At 40.3% G+C, this 22,719-nt stretch overlaps 1 protein-coding gene across 1 annotated transcript in view; it reads right to left on the bottom strand.

Annotated features, from left to right (window-relative positions):
- GYG1 (glycogenin 1) overlaps positions 1-22,719 on the bottom strand; it is a 33,050-nt gene that overhangs the window by 4,283 nt on the left and 6,048 nt on the right. Inside the window, exon 5 of the mRNA XM_045539428.1 lies at positions 12,871-12,997. Coding sequence (XP_045395384.1) covers positions 12,871-12,997 — 127 coding nt within the window. The remainder of the gene's footprint in view (positions 1-12,870; positions 12,998-22,719) is intronic.

Raw genomic sequence — 22,719 nt, 5'->3', positions numbered from 1 at the left:
ATGCTTAAAGCTCGGATTCAGGGCAGGGGGGGCAAGGACAATATACGTGACCTAAACTTCTGTACTCTCATAATATGCTGAAATTAAAAAAAAAAAAAGAAAAGAAACTCTTACACACATGCAACAGGAGACATAATTAAAATGTTAACAGCAGCAGCATTGTTTGAAATAGTCATAAACTGGAAACAATCCACATGTCCCATATGTTAGAGTATTATATTTTTAATCAGCAAATGTATACTCCTTCCCACCCTCCTCAAGGGGAGTACAGCTTCCCATCTGATGTTGGACATAGTCACATGGCTTGAATTGACCAATGCAATGTGCTCAGAGGTGACAGTGACAGAAGCACTGTTAATTTCTGTTCGCCTTCTCTGAGAAGTTAAAACTTCTGCCAGTGGAAGAACATGCCCTGGGTAGCCTGCTGGTTCCAGAGGAATGACAAACGTGCAGCAGATCTAGATCAAACCTAGGGCTTGGCTGCAAATCCAGCTGAGATTGTCAGAGCTGTCCCAGCCAACCTACTTATAAGAAATACTTGCTTATTGTTGAATATCACTGAAATTTTATAATTATATATCCAGTCTATCTTTTTAAAGGAAACATCTTATATATTCATACCATGGAATACAGTAAAAAAATGAACCATAACTATATACATCACACAGCAAATAGATGAATTTTAAAAACATAAGAAATGAATCAAATAGAATTACATACATATGATTTCACTTACTTAAAGGCAAAACAAAAAAAAAGGTACTGTTTAAAGATTAGAAAATTGTAATCAATATAAATTTCATGATACTGGCTACCTCTGGGGGAGATGGGAAGCTATGATGGGGATGGGACAGTATGGGGCTTCTAAGGTACTGGTTATATTCTATTTCTTAACTTTGGTGGTGGGTATTTTGAAACAGTGCACAATTTTTTTGTATATATTCTTTTGTATATACACTATGTTTCACAATACACAGTATCTTAAAAAGAGGGTTAAGTGTGGTCCTGTTCTGGCTGAGAGGAAATCTATGTATATAAAAATAGACAACAATAAAGGTAGAAATAACAAGGACCCAAGGGAAAATAAGAACAGCGAGTGCTCAGGAATTCAGAGGCAGGGAAGGCACTAAATGCCAGCTTCAGTGGGGCAGAGGTGCTGAAATAGTGGGATGTGACTTTGAGCTTGTACAACAGATGGGATCTGGGTAGCTGGTGATAATACAGGGAATTCCAGGCAGGGGGATGGCAGGTTTAAGGTGAGCACCTGTGTGTTTGACCAAATATTCTCCAATTAGAGCCAGAGATGAAACTTTGAGTAGGAAAAGAAATGGTCAAATGGGACAGATCCTTGGGTACTGGGCTCGTGTTAGATTTCAGTAGATTTATTCTATAGGCAGCCAAAGGGGCATGATGTACAGATCAAAATAACACAAATTCTATTCATGTATTTTTTCCTGTCTCCTAAAGTTTATTTTTAAAAAAATGTTAGTTATCTGTTAAATAATTATCATTATCTAAGAGTTTATTATATTTGGGGCTCACATTCTTTAAAGATATGATTGGAAATAATATTTCTACAAGGTAGATTCTACTAATGTGTTTACTAATGTGTTAATTGGGGCTCAGGGAGACTAAGTGAGATGGCCAGGGCCACACAGCTATTCAGTGGCAAAAATGGGATTTGGCACAGTTTTTCCTTTAAGGCCTGAGCTCTTACTATCCTATAGTGCTACTACTCCAAAAATGTGCAAGAAAACTACAGCCTACTTGTAAAATTCCCTCCTCTTAAGGGTGATTATTCCATGGTGTGTTTCTTCTGAAAATGAAGAGAATATCTGATAACCCCAAGATTACTCTTTATTTTATACACATAGTATATTTTACACACACACACACACACACACATATACGCGCAGGCGTACTCTCAGCTTAATCCTTTAAAGGGACAGAAATCATAATGCCCAAATTTGTACACAGATAGAGGTATCAAATAAATAAGAGTTATGCGTAAGGCACTGTGCTCAGTTCGTGGCCACAAGAGGCTTTTGTCCAAACAGGGAGATGGGTCATCCACATTAAAATAAGTAGTAGCACAAGCAAGGCAACAAGTCAGGGCTATCAGGGCAGCGCTGACTTAAGGGCTACAGGAACTCTAAAGCAATGACTGCACGTGGGATTTTCAGAAGAGGATTTGTGCAGGAAGTGGGGGCCGGGACAATGCCTGGGAAAGATGGGCAAGATTCAGATAACTGGCTTCAACACATGTTCTAATGATGACGGGGCACCCATCCCAAAGATCTGACACTTGGGTGCGGGGCTGGGCAGGTACTCCCTCATCCTAGCAATACAAACCCTTAAGCCTAAAACCAAAATAGAGCACACAGGAATGAGCAGGTGTTTCTTCCATCTTCTCAGACATTCACCCCTCCTGACTCAACTTCCCTGCCTGGAGCCTTAGCACTTGTTTGCTCCTCCTGCATTAACTGACCACTAAGCCTCAACCCATGATTTGCCTAACATAAATGTTATACACAGTCATAACATGGTAGTAATACTAATTAAAATAAATTAAAACATGAATATAATATAAACTCTATTCCTTTTCAACCTTTCCTGACAGTTCACAAATGATTATACAGTAGTAATAGCAATAGCTCACATGTATTTAGTATTCACATGTGCCAGGCACTGGTTAGCATTTGCATGGTTTACTCAGTTAATCTCCAAAAGGACAATGTAAGGAAACTGAGGCATGAAGTAAAAATCACCTGGCTGGTGAATGTCAAGGCTGGAACTCTACAGAGGCAGTGTTTCCAGAGCCAAGGCTCTTAACCATGACTAGGCTGTTATTGTAAGACACTCCCAAAATTATAAGGGCATTGTCTGAAAGTGACATTTGTTAATCCATGGATTAACTCCCACATATGGACAGTAAATCTGAAAGTGGAAACGGTGTGCCTAAACCTTGAGAATACGCCAAGTGTAATTAACAACCGAGCAACAGAAAGTAACCAATAGGAAAGAAGCAAGCAACTTGGCACTAAAGACTGAAGAAAAGACTGTTCTTAGAAGGATGCAGTTTTCACAAAGATTAGAGAAAAAGGGAAGAACAAGAATCAGGAATGAGTGTGCTTCTTAGAAGCAGCAAGTAACCCACAAGGGGACTATACTGGACAGGGTCTATGGGCCTCCCCAGCTCCCGTGAACTGGGGCTTCAGAGGAAGGGCACAATGGTTCAATCCACCTGCACACAGAGACTGCCCCGTCCTCCACTGTACGCAGCAATGTCTACCTCAGCCTCTGGCTCTGTGCCCCACATGGCTCAGGTCTTCTCCACACTGGTTCGGACACCTCTGCAACCTTCCTAGATACCAGCTTCATCTGGTTAGATTCCTCCCCATTGCAGCCACAGTCTTCCTCTTGAATGTCAATAGGAGCACCATTTGGAAACAATCTAAACCCTGCGTTTCACTGTGGCTCAAGCCTTGGGCTCCACCTTAAGGAATCCATATTTGTCAGTGTCTCTTTAAAGCTAAATCACTGTTATCCCCCCCACCACCACCACCCCCAGGCCAGGGGAAGGATCCTCCTTCCTCAGAATTGCCTGTTCTACCCTAACAAGGTGAAAAACCATATCCACTGGATAGTACTTTCATGGGGAAGTCTTAGTGTTACAAAATTCCTTGATAAGCCTTTTGAGGTGGAACCTGAGATCTTAAGGGGTCCTAAACCTGAGTAAAACTGCCCCTTCTGCCCTAAGACGAGGAACTCCCTGACTGCCAGCATGACAGCAGGAGGTTGGGAGGGACAAAAGAGGTGAGCAGGACTGTGAAAGGTGGCACAGCACAGGGTGATGTAGTCTCCCAACAGCCACCCAAATTTCTGCAACAAAACTAAACAAATCACAAAATGTAGGATGTGAGTAGGTTTCTTAAAAAATTAATTAGGGCCAGATTATTGAGGGGCAGACCAGAAACAGATTCAGGAGTGTAAAAGGCAGACAAAAGCACGAGAAAGGAGGTAAGAAAGATGCTGGGCATGCGAAAATCGTACAGCGGCTTCAGACATCACAGGTTCAGGCTATGGTCAGCCCTACTGCTGTCCAATAAGGACAAGGAGCACTTTTCTGGATGGTTTAGGTATTGAGATTACTTTACTCTAATTGCTACACACACCTAACATTTACGGAAATGGATAGTGGCAGGGAGTGGGAGGAGGAAAACAAGTTTCAGAACAAGGGCTCTTTATGAGAAGAGCAGGCCTCGGTGAGTCACGGAATATGGAAGGCCTGGGCTGGCCAAGGGCCCTTTGACGGTGGGAGGAGGGCAGAGGAGTGAGAAATAAAGCAGCTGCTAAGTGGGAAAAATGGGGCTGAGAAAGGAGGGCAGGCGGGAAGTGAAGACAGACTTCATAGTTTTGTATAAGACAGTCATCACAAGTATCTTCCTGGAAATGAGCTAGGGCAGCCTTTGGCTTCATATAAGGGGCACTGTCTGGACCCAATACCGGCCACTTTGTATTAAGGTTTAGGAGTCCCTTTTACTACACAATTATGTCCTCACTATACAACAAAACAGTTTTTATTTACACAGCAAAAGAGCCTAAAGGGCTTGCTCTATTAGCTTTCATGATAAGACACATTATACACAAAAAAGATGACCAACAGGTCTCAAACACTTGTCTGTTTTTTTGTATCTAGAGTTTAAATTAATCTAGATATGAATTTCCAGTAAATTATTTTTATGTCTCAATCATGTTCCCTGAGGAATGTTTTTAAAAATAATTTTCTATCATCTTAACCAATTTGCCCTTCAGTCATTTATGAAAATCCAAAATGACATAAGTAAAAGCAAAGGTCAGGTGTCAAACGGGAAGTTACTTCCTGCTTAAAAGAGTATTTTAGCCTAAATGCAAATTGGGGTTACACCCTAGAAAAGAGTAACACAGGATATTTTTCTAGTGTTATATCTCTCCCACCAAAGGCAACAATCAGGTAAAAGTCAGAATTTATATTGCATGGCTAAAAGCAAAATAGTTAACCAATGAATAAGAAGCGAAATGTTGATGTCTGAAGATAAAGTTCAACTGACCTCCACTCAGAACAAAGACAACCAGATGATTCACTGACTCACTCCCTAATTTATCCGCCAAATTATAATACCAGCCAGGAATAATAATAAAAAAAAGTTGGATACATATCACAATTGTGTCTAAATTATTGACAGCCATTCATTCTGACCCAGTAATGGGGATTTGTCTTAGCTTTCATACATCTCTTAAAATAAGTGTTCTAATTTTAACTTAATAGAATCTCAAAGAGTCATCCAGATCACAAGACATAGTTTGAACCCAAGCCAGCAATAATCCTGCTTATGTTAGCCGTTAAAATTATCCCTGTGACCTGGTGTTACCAAAAGATCAGATAGAATTTTCATGACTAGTTTAGTAGTTGAGAAACATAGCTGGTACATGTGGATGAGACTACAGAACTGTTTAGAACGGAAAGGGAACTAATCTACCACAGTACACACAGGAGCAATTTTAGTTCTCACTAAGCTCTTTATGTGCAATGTTCAATTAGATACCGAGAAACAAAGACAGCACCGCTTGTGTGACACCGCTCTGGGAAATGTGGCAGCAGTGCCAAGCATCCTCGTGTCCACTTCAGTGCCTCGTGTTCTCTGTTACATTGCCATTCACTCATGCACCTCCTCAGACTCTCACCCGTGGGTGCAGCCACACATAAGCCCTTCCCCCACAACCAATTAACCACCTCTCCTCTCTCACCCACTCATGATCTAAGTCAAGTCACAAACCCAAGTGCCCAAGGGGCTGATCATGCAGAGGAGGAGTGGATCTGCTGGGGTGGAGACTGTGGACCACAAGAGAGCACATGCCTCACTGCCAGGAGATAGCTGTTACCCACCAGCAAACTACTGTGGCCCCAGGAACCCACCCAGTATTTCCTTGACTTGCAAACTAATCCTCCCAATAGTATCCTGGCAAACAGAATAATGTCAATACTCAAAAACAGACTTTAGTAACCTAGACTAGAACCTAGTCAACTACACTGCCTGCCAGGTTGGCCTCTCTTCACAAACCAGGTCAGGGCAAGACTCACAAAGCCAGGCTACTAGGGAGACTCTCCTAGAGGTAGCATGCCACTCTTAGTTTCTACTGGCTGATTGCTCATTCATTCAACAAACACACACACACACACACAGCCCTACCTACCAGCATCTGTGTCCACACACTCTGCCTTCCTTCATGTTTCTAAGGATGAGCTGTCCTGGCTCTTACTCGAAGCCAAACTCTCCAGTTGTGCACTAGGTCCCATCCCCTTTCACCTACTCAAGGACATCAGTCCAGCATCTCCCTTGAGTCTTCTGCATTGTTAATGTTGCCCACTCCAACCCCCACATCATTCCCATCAATATAAAAACATGCTGCAACATCTCCCATCTTTACAAAACTATCACCACCACCCTCTCTTAGCACTACATCCCCATCCAGCTACCACCCCATTTTTATCTCCCCGTTAAAGCAGATGCCTAGAAGAACTGTCTACATTCACTACCTTCGATTCCCCTCCTCCATTCTCGTGGACTCACTTCAATTAGGCTTTCTCCCCCATCACTTCACCAGCTGTCCTCTTGCCAAAATCACCAGTGACCTCCACATTGCACATCCAGTGCCAATTCTCATTGTCCTTGTATCTGACCTATCACAGCATCTGACACAGATGGATCACTCCTTCCTCCTTGAAACATTTTCTTTTCTTTGCTTCTGCAACACCACACTTCCCTGGGTTTCCTCTCACCATGCTGTCCTCAGTCTCTTGCCCCTGTTCCTCTTTATCTTTCTGCCTTGAAGTTCAATCTTTAGGACTCTTTCCTATTGATAATCATTTCCTTGGTTACATCATCTTGTCTCAGGTCTATAAATATCATTTATATGCTGACAACTCCCATAGTCCTATCTCACCCAGACCTCCCTCTTGAACTTCTTTTACCTATTCCTCACCTTCACTAGGATGTTGACATGCACGTTAAACTTCAGACATCCAAAAATGAATACATTCCACACATCTCTGACCAATCCCTACTCCCACAAACCTGCTTCGCCCACAGTATTTCCTATCTCAGGAAATGGTGACTCTATCATTCTAGCTGCTTAGGCCACAAACCTGTAACAGTCATATTTGACATATCCTACTGAATATCTGATTTTTGAAAAGAACTTGGAAACCTGGGTTTAATGTGAAATTCCCTGACTTTTAAACATTGACAACTGAGTTACAGAAAAAAAAAAAAAAAAGAAAGAAAAGTCTGTGTGGCAGGAAGCAAACATACCTATGTGACAAATAGCCTGCAGCGCACAGGTTGGAGACCTCTGAGGAAGGTCCTCCGCTCAATCCCCATGCTTTTTCCCTGCCATGAGCTCCCTGCCCTACTGAGATAGCATTTCTCACCCAGACTTCTGCCCCTGAGATCTCAGTCCTTGTTCCCTTTTTGCTATTCTCAGAGCAGCCTCTAAAAGCTGGGTTGGGTCTGAGACGGAAGCTTTTCCCCTGGCGATGAAGATCTAGGTAGAGCAGAATATGCAACCGTGAGATCTGAGGACAGATCATCTGACAGAGATAAACACTTAGAGCTGAAGTGAGAATGACCAGATGGCCATGCTGAGAAATGGGACACCTGGGTCCAGCAGGGATCATTAACACCCAGAAACGAGGAGCAAGATATCAGTGCAACCAGCACTTGATTCGTCCTCAACACTCAAACCATGATGAACTGTGCCACGCACGGTACAGGAAACTGCCCACCTAAGCAGTTGGGACCACACACTCCCTCATTCATCTCTGGGGTCTTGAGTGCGCTGTGTGTGTGGCGCACTATCCAACAAATAGCTGGAAAAAAAAATGATCCAAACTCTTTTTGGGTCAGCCTAAGGGTTTTGGGTGAAGATGTAGGAGTGTGAAAAGAAATGAAAACAGAAAGACTATGGTTTCAATGACAATAGTTAATGGGAAAGTTGGAGCAAGGGGGTCTCAGAGATCAAGGAAAAACAATCAAATCAGAAACAGTTTAGGACACCAAAGGTTCAATTTCTTTGGGGAAAATATTGATTTTTAAGTAGGTTTGATAAGGTCTTAGTGAATGAGTCATATTCTTAAAAAAGAAATGGATATGAATATCCTCAGGACAGCTCAAAGCAGTAAAATAAATGGAAAAAAAACTTTAATTCTCACTAGGCCAGGTCTCAGGTCATATTTAAACTCAAGTAAAGGGGTAAAATAAAATATTTATGTGGAAATTATTTTGTAAATTAGGCTTTGTAGTCAATCAATTTGACCAATTAATTTGTGTGTTGGTCTGAAACAATGCCAGAGACTTCTCTATCTTTGCTTTAGGCCTGTTCTACATAGCATAGCATGACCTAAAGAGCTTTTAGTTAGTGGATATAATAGAAAACAAAAATAGAACTAAATAACTGATCTTAAAAAGACTAATGAGATTTTTTTCTATCACTATGCACAAACCAAATTCTATGCTAAATGGATGAAACAGGCCCTCCAGTTGGAGAAAACTTGACAAACACTAATATTCATTAAAAGCCTACTACATCCCAAACATTATGCTAGGTATTTTCAAAAATATTATTTCATTAAGAAATATATTTATTGGCCTTTATCAAAAAGTCCCATAACAATAAATGTTGGCATGGATGCAGAAAGATAGGAACACTCATACACTGCTGGTGGGACTGCAAACTAGTGCAACCTCTGTGGAAAGCAATATGGAGATAACTTAAACAGATACAAGGAGATCTACCATTTGATCCAGCAATCCCATTATTGGGCATCTACCCAAAAGAACAAAAGACATTCTATAAAAAAGACATCTGCACTCAAATGTTTATAGCAGCACAATTCATAATTGCAAAGATGTGGAAACAACCCAAGTGCCCATCAATACATGAGTGGATTAATAAAATGTGGTATATGTATACCATGGAGTACTACTCAGCTATAAGAAATAATGGGGATATAGAATCTCTTATGTTCTCCTGGATAGAGTTGGAATCCATTCTAGTAAGTGAAGTATCCCAAGAATGGAAAAATAAGCACCACATGTACTCACCATCAAATTGGTTTCACTGATCATCACCTAAGAGCACATTCAGGAATAACATTAATTGGGTGTCAGGCAGATGTGAGGAGGGGGCGGAGATGGGTGTATACATACATAATGAGTGTGATGTGCACTATCTAGGGGATGGACACGTTTGAAGCTCTGACTCGGGGTATAGGCGGGGAAAGGGCAATGTACATAACCTAAACTTTCGTACCCCTACAATATGCTGAAATAAAAAAATAAATAAAAAAAGTAAAAAAAGAAATATATTTATGACTTGTTTTCCAATGTAAATATTATAAATTGACTTAAAAACTGCTAAACCAAGCATTTTAGTTTTCAAATTATGCTGTGTTAAAGGTGATCTTCCACTACAAAAAATATTACTTACTAATTTTGTTTTTCAGAAATTATGTTTGAATCATTTAAAGTGGTAAAACTATTAAGTTTGTTTCCTTTATGCTTTGTTCTACCCAAAGGCTATGCAGAGAAAGGCATTAGATATGTTACTTCATGGCTCGAATTCATATTAAGTTTGCTTCATGTCAGGCCAGCCTTTAGCTGAAATTTCATGTAATAGCAAAGGTCACTCTGTTCTAGATATCCAAGACTCTAAGATTCTGGGGTGTCTAAATACTGCCTTGGTGACCTTATAGCACATGGTTGTTTGCAGTTGGTGAGACAAATCCTAGACTGCTTCCTCTGTGAAGCCCAAGTTGCTCTAAACCACTTCATGGTGTCCCATTCTACCTGTCACCACCCGTACTGACCTAGGGAAGGCCAGCCAGTTGGTCCCGGAGATCACCAAGGTTATTCTGAACCCAACAGTGGGGCTTCAAATTCACAGGGCTCCTTGAGGAATAGCTATGGCAGTCCAAATGTTCATAATACACTACTTCAGTTTAAAAAGATTTGGACCACGATTTTATATTAACTTAAAATAAAAAAAAATGTAACTACCTGTGCCTTTTCAGCCCTCTCCAAATACAAGGGAATATAAGGAAAATGTCCTTGGAAATGGGTCTCTGCAAGAGAAACAAACACATTTTCTGGCAAAGGGAAGGGAAAATGAGTTCTTTGATCTGGTTCCAGCATTCCTAAATAGGCAGCAATGGGGTGAGACAAGGCATGGCTCTGAGCAGTCTTATCACAGAAATGTACAGCTGACACCCAAGGGTGAGCCATAACACAGCAGCATCAACTGTCGTCAGCAACGGGCAGAGGAAGTCTGGCTAATGGGTGGAATTGCTCCTGACTTCCCCAGTGCATCATATACTTTATGGTTATGGCAATAAACCAAGGAGATTTCCAAAATTAATAATAAGCACTCATTCATTGAGCCAGGAGGAAGAAATCGTCCTAATCATTTCGGTAATTTAGATCTCAAACTGTTTTTCTGGGGAAATTCATTTAGAGGATATAAAAATAACTGGGTTCCTGAGAGAGAAGGCAAAGATTCTAGCAAATAAGTCTATCTTACCCCTCAAAACTTAACTCTTCTCCATCTGCTTCTTGTTCTTCAGTGTTAAAAATATCTCAAGCAATGTCTGTGTAAACCAGGCTATCCCTGAAAGGTACAATGTGCTCAATGGTGGTAAGGTGAACAATCAGATGAAGTCAACCTGAACCACATGCTAACTATGTAGAATTGAGTGGAATGGCCACACTATTAAAAATTCTTTCTGGCCGGACACGGTGGCTCATGCCTGTAATCCTAACACTTTGGGAGGCCTAGGCGGGACGATCACTTGAGGTCAGGAGTTCGAGACCAGCCTGAACAAGAGCAAGACCCCATCTCTACTAAAAATAGAAAAAATTAGTTGGGCATGGCGGTACGCACCTGTAGTCCCAGCTACTCAGGAGGCTGAGGTAGTAGGATCACTTGAGCTCAAGAGTTTGAGGTTGCAGTGAGTTAGGCTGATGCCACAGCACTCTAGCCCAGACAACAAAGCAAGACTGTGTCTTAAAAAAAAAAAAATTTTTTTTCTCCTTTGTACTCTCATCTTTTTGCTTGCTAAGCTGAATTTAGTCAATTAAATTATAAGCAACTGCCCTAAAATAGGCAAATTTGCCTCTAGGGGGTCAAGCTATCATGGTTTGCAGGAACACTGTTCAAACTTGCAGGGTTAATTATGATGTAATAAGAATTGAATGAATCAGGTCCACAATGCCATGGAAGACAGATTTGTATTTTACAAGGCCAAGGACTAAGAGGCAAAAATAATGCTTCTCCCATTACTCCCTCCATAGTAAATCCTGTTCTGTTTGCTTTACTCAGAACACAGTTGCTATGTTTAAGAGTTTGCCTGTCTCACTGTAGAAGGGAAGAGAATTAAGAGGCTGTAAAACGTTGGAGACATACGCCAAGAGAACAGTTAGAGAGGAAAGAATACAGATGCTTGTAAGCCTTATCTGGGGAACGTTGACAGAGTCTTCCCAGGAAAGAACAGACAAGGAAACATTTCTGCCACAGAAAGCCAGAGATGCTCATCACCGTGGTGTAAGACTTATGGAGAGGACTTTGGATAATGAAAAAGAGGAATGAAAGACCCTTTGTTTTCCACTCACTCAGGAATGCCCAAACAGGATGGTTTTGGAGGAAAAAGCCCAGTCAATGAAGGGCTTCACTGCCCATGGCTGTGTCTCAGGATCAACCTGACAGCTAGGCCCCCGTTCAAGAAATCTGAATCATCTTCTCAGTTCAACACAAATGAGTCAGAGGCTAAAGAACAGCATCCAGGGCCTCATAGTGAGATAAAAATATTGCAACAACGCTATATTAGTTGCAAGGTATTATCAGAGCTGTACTAGGGACTGTGCTAAACAAGCACGTTACCAAAAACAAACAACAAATGTCCAAGGAGCATTTTATGTGTATTAACTCACTTCGTCCTCTTGACAACCCTATGAGGCAGGTACTATTTTCTTCCTTGTTTACATGTGGAGGAACTGAGGCACAGTCTTAAGTCACGTGGGAGAAACATGACAGTGAGGACATATGCCCTGCCATTCTGGCTTCAGAGATTACTCTTAACTCTGCACTGCCTCTTAAACAAAAACGACTAACAACTTAGCATTTACTGAGCACTAGGGTAGGCCAGGCCTTCTTCTAACCACTTTACATGATGACCTCTCTTAATACGCACAATAACACCATGAAGACAATGGGGCAGAGAGAAGTTGAGTCACCAGCCCAAGGACACTGTCTAGTAAGTGGCTGCTCCTGGCTGTGCCCTGAGGTCATCCAGCTTCAGAGCCCCTACTCTTAACCACAACACCACACTGCTGCCAGCATCTTGCTTAATCCCCACAACCACCGTGGAGGGAGCTTTCAACACCCTCTTTTTGCAGTTGAAGGAAACAGAAGCAGCTCAGCAGCCAGTCTGAGGCAGAAGTTGAATTTGTGCCTTCAAAAGTTGTAAGTCTGTGGAGCTTACAGCCTGTGTTCTTGACCATGACATACGGATGGTTTGCCAGAGGGCCAAGCACCCCAGGAACTGCTGGGAACCTTGTCCTGAAAGGCAGCCAAAAGCCCCCTGGTTACTCCAAGAATAAGGCCGTAGATAACATCAAGGCCTCTCCCCATTACAGCCATGTTTCCACAGCAGAAAGACTTTCCTCAAAGCTCCCACCCATTAGTCTTCTCAGAATGACAATGAGGCAACCCCAGAATTTTAATCCCCACTCCTCTGTCCCTACCATCCCCAACAAAAGGTAAACCATTTGCACTTACGCTTTAAATGCTGGGAGGTAGGAGTATATAGAAATGCTGCTTAGGTTATAAATAAATGGCAGGTGTTTTTTGATATCTGTTGTTGCCCAGCTGCTAAAAAATGTGTTCAGTAAGCCCTGGTCCCCACCTGAAAGAAAAAAAAATATGAATTATAGTTAACAGATCTCTAGGACAGTACAATAATTTTATAGGAGTATATAACTAGACCTTCAAAAATAGGTGCTAATTCCATTTTAAAGTAATAAATTCCTTGTCACACCCATTAAGGACATTTTAGGGGTGGTCATTTCCCTGATTTAATTAATTCATTCAACAAATATTTACCGAGCAGCAACTATGTACCAGACACTGACTAGGCACGGTAGAGTCAACGGTGCACAAGAGACACGGTCATCATCTTCACGAGGGCCCGGTGGGCAGGGGAGACACTGACCCCAGCGAATCAAGAGTCAGCGAACATCACAGAGGGGGGTGAGTGCAGTGACAGAAGGTACAGGGCACCGCAGCACACATGGAACGGCTCGAGACTTGTCTGATGGGTCAAGGAAGGCTTCCATGAGGAAACTGTGTTTAAACCAAGATCTGAGAGGTGCAGAGGAAAACTTGACAAACGCAGGTGGAGGGAAGGAGGGTAAATGGTGTTTCCAGGCAGAACAGAAACAGCTTGCACCACAGATCTGAGTGGGCAGGAACAGGAAGCTATGGAAAGACAACCTGGAAGGTGGACTGAGGAGTGAGAATCAGCTGCATGGCACAAGATGAGCCTCAGAGAGGTCGGCAGGGACCAGACTACATCAGGATCAGATTTTAGGCTTTATCTCCGGTTAAAGATTTTAGACTTTTTCCTAAGAGCAATGGGACAGAAAAAGCAGCAGAAATCAAGGGAGCAAACTGGGATAATGGAATTGTTTCCCGGGGCTCCCAACTGTTGGCTCATTGACAGAGGGGCCAGAGGCCACATCACCCCTGTGGTGTACTCTCCTGCAGATCACCGAGTCTCCGGGCAGGTTCCGGTCAGTCATCGCTGTGGCGAGGTCAGCCACAATTATAAAGCAAAGTGCTTGCTCAGCCCTCGTGTCCCTGAGCTTCATGTCTTCCTCAGAAAGTGAGGGCCGTGTCCATTCATTCAAAAAAATAAAAACAATGAAAATCTAAAAACTGTCTGATCTAAACATTGTTTTTTGAGTTACTATAGTAAGATCAGGGCTTTACAGTCCAAATGTACCTTACCCACCCTCTGTGTATCCCATCTTTTCCAAATACCTTCAGTGAACTCTACAAATCAAAGGCGCTCTCTGAGTGACTGTCTGTGGAACAACCTCTCTGTACACAGCAGCCCTGACAGGTCCCCCCATTCCTCAAGGGACAAACAGCTCAACAGAAAATCCACCTTTGTAAGTTCTAAAGGACAATAGCGATGGCAAGAGGATATATTTCACTGCTACAAAAATGTAATGAACTGAATGTTTATGTCTCCCCAAATTCATACATTGAAATCCTAACCCCCAAAGGTAATGACATCTAGAAGTGGGGTCTTTGGAAGGTGATTAGTGCCCTTATAAAAGAGGCCCAAGAGAGGTCCCTCACCTCTTCTGCCACATGAAGTTATAACAAAAAGATAGCTGTCTATGGACAAGGATGTGGGTTCTCTCTAGACACCAAATCTGGTGGCACCTTAATCTTGGACTTTCTAGCCTCCAAAACTGTGACAAATAAATTTCTGTTATTTATAAGCCATCCAGTCTATGGTATTTTGTTACAGCAGCCTGAACAGACTAAGACAACAAATAGATATGAAAACAGAAGACAATTTTAGCTATAGAAGCAAAGTAATATATTTCAAGGCACAATATAGTAAAGCCAAAATACCATGCCCATTCATCAGAGGCTTATTGTGGATTCTACAGAGATACCCTGACGGTGGGACTAGATGCTGGCAGCTGAATTACAGAGGCTGAAGTCTTACTAATCTCCTTTTATATGTAATCAAAATAAAGGCTGAAGAAATGCTCACAGCAGTTTTAGTCATAATAAAGCAAAACCAGAAACAGCTCATAGATCCAACAGACTTATAAATGTGGCACATCCATATAATGGAATATCACTCAGCAATAAAAAGGAACAAACTATTGATACACACAACAACCTGGATGAATCTCAAAGTAATTAGGCTGAGTGAAAAACTCCAGTCCACTCCCACAAAGTTACATACTGGGTGATTCCATTTTATATAACATCCATCAAATGATAAAATTATAGATATAGAAAACAAATTTATATTGCCAGGGGTTAGGGAAAGAGAGAAGAGAGGCAGCCATGGGGGTAAAAGGGTATCATAAGGGATCCTTGTGATGGAGCTGTTCCGTATCTTGACTATGGAACCAATCTTCACACCAATCGACACGTGATAAAATTACACACACACACACACACACATACACACAGAAATGAATACACGTAAAACTTGTAAAATCTGAATGAGTTGGTGCTTGTATCAATGTCAATTTCCTGGTTGTGGAGGTATTTTAGTTATGTAAAATATCACCATTGGGGAAAACTGGGTGAAGGGTATATAGGATTTCTCTATATTATTTCTTACAACTGCATGTAAATCTACAATTCTCTCAAAATAAAAAGTTTTTTCTAAAAGTCTGGAAACTAATGTGATTAAAATGCAAAATACAATTAGGAACTGTTGTGGAATTAAAGCTCACCAATCCATTGTGTAATATATAAAGATATAAAGCTACATACATTATGATTATAACTAAGGACATAAACATTAATAAACATTTATATTAAAAAAAATAAATGAAATAGTAATTGCATTAGAGGATTGGTGTAATAGATGTTCTTTTCCCCTACTTTTCGCTATTATTTTTATAATTTTAAAATATTAATAATACAATGGGGGGCAAGAATAAGAATTATGCTAAGATTTTCTTTCTAAAGATTCTTATTTATTTTTATTGTGAAATGTGATACTATCAAAAGAAAACTATACATGTAGGTTATAAAGCATATGAATAAAACTCTATGTATCTACTATCTAATTTTAAAACCCAAGCCTTAATAAGACTTAACTTAAGCAATTCTACTTAAAATGACTACCGGCTACACGTAACACAGTGAAGAAATCTAATTCCACACAGGCCTGAATAGTAGTTGTAAAGCAGAACTTCCAAATCCGAACTGCGTAAGCCTGGGAAACAGGAGTCAGAGCTGCTGATCCCTCAGAGCCCCTGGCTGGTTGCCTCGGGCTACAAAAGGCCGTTTCTGTTTACCCTTGAGTACCCTACCAACATCATCTATCCATTAGCTGTGTACCACGGGAAGGCAGAGATACACTGGGGGTACAGGAAACAAACAAGGAGGAGAAAAGGCAACAAACAAGAATTGGTGAATCAATGGTGCCCGTTAAATTGGCAAATCCTTGCCTCCAGAGGGGACAATACAGATCATGAAGCTTCCCTGGCCACTGACTTCATCATGTGAGTGCTAAAAGTCACCTTTTAGCCCAACATTATGGATTAAAAACAGAATTAAATGCCATCTAGAAGTCTGTGGCTTCTTAAATACTTTTTCAATTCAACAGTCTAGATATCCTAACCACCTTTTCCCAAATGCACAGTTCAACATTTCAAGGTCAAATATTTTACCTTCATCAGAAAAATCCATGTAGAGTGTTATCAATAGCCCCTCTTTAGAAATCTTTAAATGAGAGCACAATTCAGAGCAGAATGCAAATCTAAGCATGCCCATGTTACAAAACATACAAGAATGCCATGAAGACTGAATTTCCACTACAAAAGCTCGAGGACTTTTGTCCAGTACATTCTAGTCAGACTTCCAGAGGCAGCTTTATTTAATCTGACAGGTTAAGACACTGTTAATCTCACTCATCTCATAACCAACAAACATGATTAGCAGGCATCGCCAGCAGCTGTGATCTGGCAGGCCAGGGCGTGGCAACACAGGTGAGAGCTGGGGAGAAAGGAAAAGGAACAAGAGGCACATGGCATCTGCCTGCAAACAAAAGCAAATATCTGATTCTGTACCATCCTTCCAACAGGCTGCCCAAATGCTAGTACATGATCACCTTACTACTATGTACTTAGTATTTTCTAGGTCTTGTGAGCAGGGTAACCATGGACACACCATAGTATTTATCAGAACCTGGGTCTATTAGTTTCCTAAGAAAGAAATGGAGTTGAGTGCTGTCTCTTAAATTTGTGCACTTGTTCAATGCTTGTGTGGTTTGTGTGCTCTTCCATAGTTTGTTGGCAGCTGGCTTGTCTACTGTGGATAGCAGGCCAATGAGTCAATTCTGGATTAAACATGAACCCTAGTATCTCAGACACAGGAATGTTCCCCCTAGAATCATGGTATTCAAACTGTGGCCCAGGTTCTATCAGCATGGGCATCACCTGGGAGCTTGACAGAAATGCAAAATGTTGGGCCTCACCCCAGACCTACAGAATTAGAATCCATATTTTAATCCCAGGTGATTTGTTTGCATAGTAAAATTTGAGAAGCACTGGTCTAGAGTCTTTTGGAGAATGATTCGTTTTTTTAATTGGAGGATGAAATTCTTAAGAATGTCTAAAATTATATAAATTTGATATAGGCATAATAAAGATGAATAAAACAGGTTCCAGCTCTCAAATGGTTCCCAATTCAAAAAGATGGTGGATAGACATATATCCAGCAAATAATTTAAAGTAAAATATGCTTTATATTATAATAGAGCTATAGACAAGTACTAAAATGAACACACGACTCTTTAAAACTGACTTCCTATAATACACTTGGCAGATGTCATCATTACTACCTATAGTGAACATGCCAAGGATTACTGAATTACAGCTTATGAATGGCCCAGCTCTTAGGGATATTTTTATGAGGTTTACTGAGGATCAGTGGATTAAACCCAGGTGGCTTATAGAAATCCAGGCACTTGGAGCTTGGGTCCCAGCACCACTGCATCAACCCATCTAAGGCAAGAACAATTGATTTATTTTACCACTTCATGTAATAGCTTTTGTTTTTCACTTTTTATAAAAAAAGATTCTTAATAACCTAATAGTAAGTTATTAAACTATTACATAAATGCAAGGAAACATTTATTCTTGGCTTAAACGTCACTTTCCCAGGCTGAGGTAGGTCCCTCCTGGTCTAGACTCTCTTAGTACCCTGAACTTATCAGAATATGATTAACTGTAACTGTAATTAGTTGTTAAATGTCTGTAAGGTCTCATAGAATACAAAAGCTTTATAGACGAAGGGATAAAATTTTTACGATATACCAGTCTATTTTTGGACCTTAGACTTAGCATCTTGCCCAGATTAGAAATTAAAATTATTTTTCAAATACTGAATGAAACTTCTGGACTTTACATAAAACAATGCGAGACTATCAACTGTCTGATTTAAAATGACGAAGCATTTTCAGGTACTGTGGATCAGAGGGGATGAAGAGTACTATAGAGATAGAAGAGATGAGCCTCCATTATTTCACCTGTAAAATGAGAAATACACCAGTTGCTCTGTCTACTCAGAGAAATAAATTTTAAGTATTTAATAATTAATCTGTAATAAGGCCAGGGTAATAAGGACCTTCTTCCTGTATCATTCTCAGGATATATTCTCAAGAATGCTATGTGGGACAATCGGGAAAGAAAGAAAGGAAAAAAAAACCCACATATAAATATCCCAGCCACAGAGTTAAGAAAGACTCTGGTTCAGACCTGGCTTTGCCACCAACTCAGGGACACTGGGAAAGTTGTTGTCCTGAACTGTAACAATGGTGGATTCCCAGTACCAGCTAGATAGCAGGCCCTCAATAAATATTTCTTAAATGAATGAATGCCTACCTCACAGGACTCTTGAGTGAAAAAGTAAAATGACTAGCATAAGAACCTGCACACACATTAACACACTAGTCCCCTCCTCCTTCTCTATTTCTCACAGGGTTCATGATCTCTGCTGGTTACAAAGCTAGAAACAAACAGATGGCTAAGTTAAAAAAAAAATACTCATGAGTACAACGAGATAAAAATAGCTCTTAAGAAAAAACTTCATTGTGCTCATTTATTTTGCCATTACACGTTATGGCCTTTACTTTTCAGCTTATTTAAGATCCTTATTACCTAAACTATCAATTGATATCTCAATGCAAGATAACAGTCATTTTTAAAGCAACTAATAATCTAAGGGCAACAAGCAGCCTAGTGTTTGGGCAGCTGTGGAAAGCCAACACGGGAAGATAACTGTCTAGGCAGAACCTACCAAGTCAAGGAACCAAGTGAAGCACACCTAAATCTCTGAGCTCATCTGGTTTGGAGGAGACAAGTACCATCTTGAAATACTTCCGTACTTCATTCCTTTTTTGGGCAGGACCAGTACAAAGCCTAATTAACTACAAAGATTAAGGAAGGTGACATATGGTCAATTTTACACTTAAATAGAATTTAGCACCAAATCTTTCCAGTTAAAAATAATTTTACAACATTGTACTCTGTTTAAGGGTCTCAATGATCAAGTGTGGAACACACAAATATACTGACCTCACAGCAGATTCTGGATTCTGCTTAAAGTAAAACCATATCTAATAATCTGCCACCAATTTATTCTCTATTTTTTTCCTTCTTTTTGAAAATTCGACTACAGACCAAAATTTCTAATATATCAATGAAAAGATTAGGGCATTTAGGTTACAGTAATTAAAATGAGTACAAAGATTTATAAAAAGACACTTCAAATTGAAAAATATGAATTCCTCTGACTTAGGTTTTTGAAACTAACATATACAGATGAAATTAACAGATAGCAATTTTCAAGCACTAAACTCTTATCTTCAACTGTACAAGCACCCTTTAGATACTTTAGTCCAAGTGGAAAAGAAAATAAACCTCAACTTGCATTCATATTGATTTCTTCAAATTAAGAGTCAAGTGTACCAGCATCATTTCATGTAAGTATATGATGGAGGCAAAATTGCTGATTAATACCTACAATATCATGACCTCTCTCTTCCCCTCTTAACTGCCAACAAGTCCTGGAGTTAACCTTAACATCTTATACAATGCTAGTATATCACTATTTCACAAGAGCTATTGTTCAACTTTTCAGGAAACATGTAACTTCAGTGATGAAGTAAGTATCAAGACAGTTTGAAGATATGAATAATAGTATAGGAACTTAGACTCTTTACTATGGAAAATCAGATGCCAGCCATGAATTAGGTATGTAGTCACTAGTTCTAAATCCTAATACTCTAGACATTAAGAAGAAAGAGAAGTCAAGGTACCTAGCATGGTTTGCCATATTAGGATCATTTTCTCCGCCAGAAACACGGGGAGTTAGTGGGGGGGGCGGTGTGGGAGATGTGATTAGAGGGCTGGTGATTAGAGGAATGACAGCCACATTCTTTCACACCAAAAGGGCTGTGAAAGCAGCTGCAAATGCTCAGCCATCAGCGGCCTGTGTGCCTTGTCAGTGGACAGCAGGCCCCACTAGTTTCTGTTGAACATAAGGCAAGAGATTAAGCAAGACTTGCACGATACTCAGACTGAGACACAGTCTCTGCAAAACTGGTCTTCCATAATCCAGAAATGCTGAGACAAAACTGAGTGGAGTTCAGGGTAGAGGGAGGAAGAGCCTGTGGTTATTAGAAAAGTGTAGGTAACAGTGGAAGAAATGTTCGACTTGATGCCTATGGAATGACACCTAAACAAAATTTTTAAAATATAATTCTTAATTTTATTAAGATATGAAAACTTGAGGCAAAGCAAGGTTACTAATGGCAATTAGACCATTCATAAAGAAATATTTTATTGACAGGCATAAATCCAGTTAAGTCTTTATGTCACATGAGTTCACACACTGATTCAAGTGGACAGTCAGCCCCTCCAGGGAGGAGGAGGAGCAGGCTCCCAAGGTATGGAGTGAGCTTTCTTTGCGGAGTAAAGCTTAGTAACATATACTTCAGGTGAAAATAATCTTTCATCTGAGAGCTGCTAGTTTATTCTTCTGTTGAATTTAAACATATTGAGAACTATAAGTTCTCGGCTACATACTTGACTACTTTTTAACTCTTTCAATTAAGCATGTCTAGTAACAGAAAATTCAATCCTTTGCCACCAGTGAGGCAGTAAATGGAACACCTCAGAGGATGGCCAGCTCCTGGAACCTGCTGGTGAATAAGGAAATGTGCTAGCAGGCACAGAGGGAATCTCCTCATGGTTTCAAATTCTGGCTGAAAACGCAGAAAGTGCTTTCTAGTAGAACACTTTACATACATATAGGCTTCTTAACAACAAATTCATCAACTCCTCTAGTGCCTCGAGATTCTAGAACATGGTAGATGGTTCACGTTAGTTTCTCTCAGTTAACTAATTTGTTTCATATTCTAAAATTGTAACCTGGATAGTTTACCATGGCATGCCACTGTTTGGCATTCAAACTCTTATCTCTCAACAACATCTAATATTCTTCTAGGTTACAAATCAGATTCTTTGCGTGATTAAAATCATGCAGATTTTAGGCAGTTGGCAGGCCACAAGATCTACTCTTGAATGTGATTCACTTACTGCAGTTGAAAATAGTTACCACTGAATTTCTGGCAGTATAATATTGAACTTCCTTCAAATTACAAGAGAGGAGGTAAAGAAAGCTACGCTCTGATGGCAGGGTTAAGACAAACAGTGGACTTCTGCCAAAAATACTCTCATCTTCCTTTTACACAAAAGTAACTGTTTCAGTACAGGCAGTAGATATAAGGAATACATGTTTTGAACTTGAATGACAATACACCTTTCATTCCTAATATGAAAGGAAAAATAGCAGGAGCTAAAAACATGTCAGTAAAGTGGGAAAGTTTCATTTGGCCTTGACCACAGTGAACATTTAACTCATTATTACTTTCTAACTTTAAGGTTCCTTAAAACAAGATTGTACTTCTAGTCAGACACTGCCATCCACTATGGTTCAGATACTTCTGCTCTGTTTTAGAGCATGTTATGCCTCAGTAGAGTTGCTCAACCTCAGCTCTACCGACATACAGGCTGGATATTTCTTTGCTGTGAGGGGCTCTCCTGGGCATGGCAACACGTTCAGCAGCATCCCTGGCTCCTACTCACCAAATGCCATTTGCACCCTTCCCCCTCAGTTGTGACAATCAAAGATGTCTCGAGACATTGCCAAATGTCCCTTGGAGGTCAAAATCATCCTTGTTTGAGCAAACTATTAGCTTAGACTGTAAACTACCTAAACAGTGAAATAAAATGAAGACTTGAACTTCCTTATTCTTGTCAATGATATTTCACATAGCTGCAATTCCCAAAACCTCAGTTAAATGACTAAACAGAATTCAATTTCTGTGAATAGTAAACAAAAACTCAATATCAGCTTTTTGTAAAATTTTAAATGTTTTAACTTCAGTAATCTAACAAAATTTTAGATTTCATGATCTAAAAGTTTAAATTTAAGATTCTGATTGTTAATTTTATAACTAATCAAAATGAATCCTCATATGTGCATCCAGGGTTGAATTTTATGTCAAACGAGAAAGACTATTTCTGCTAGTTCCAAAAGATCTACTCACTGCAAATCTCAGATCTGCTCTTGGAGAGGGAAAAGGAGGAACGAAGCACCTGGTGTGAGTGTCTGCGCCAGAGCTCAGGCCTCTGGCCCATCCCCTTGTTCCCTCCTGGGCTGCGTTACAATGTCAAGTATCTGATAATGAGCCACTGCTGGGAGGGCTTCTTAGAGCATGCCTTCTTCCTCTTTATACTGGGTCTTTTATTCAAAGGAACTATCAACAATAATTTTAAAAGAACTGCTTTTACA

Source organism: Lemur catta, chromosome 1 (genome assembly GCF_020740605.2).
Source record: "Lemur catta isolate mLemCat1 chromosome 1, mLemCat1.pri, whole genome shotgun sequence".
Taxonomy (NCBI): Eukaryota; Metazoa; Chordata; class Mammalia; order Primates; family Lemuridae; genus Lemur; species Lemur catta.
This window is presented reverse-complemented; position numbering and strand designations above follow the sequence as displayed.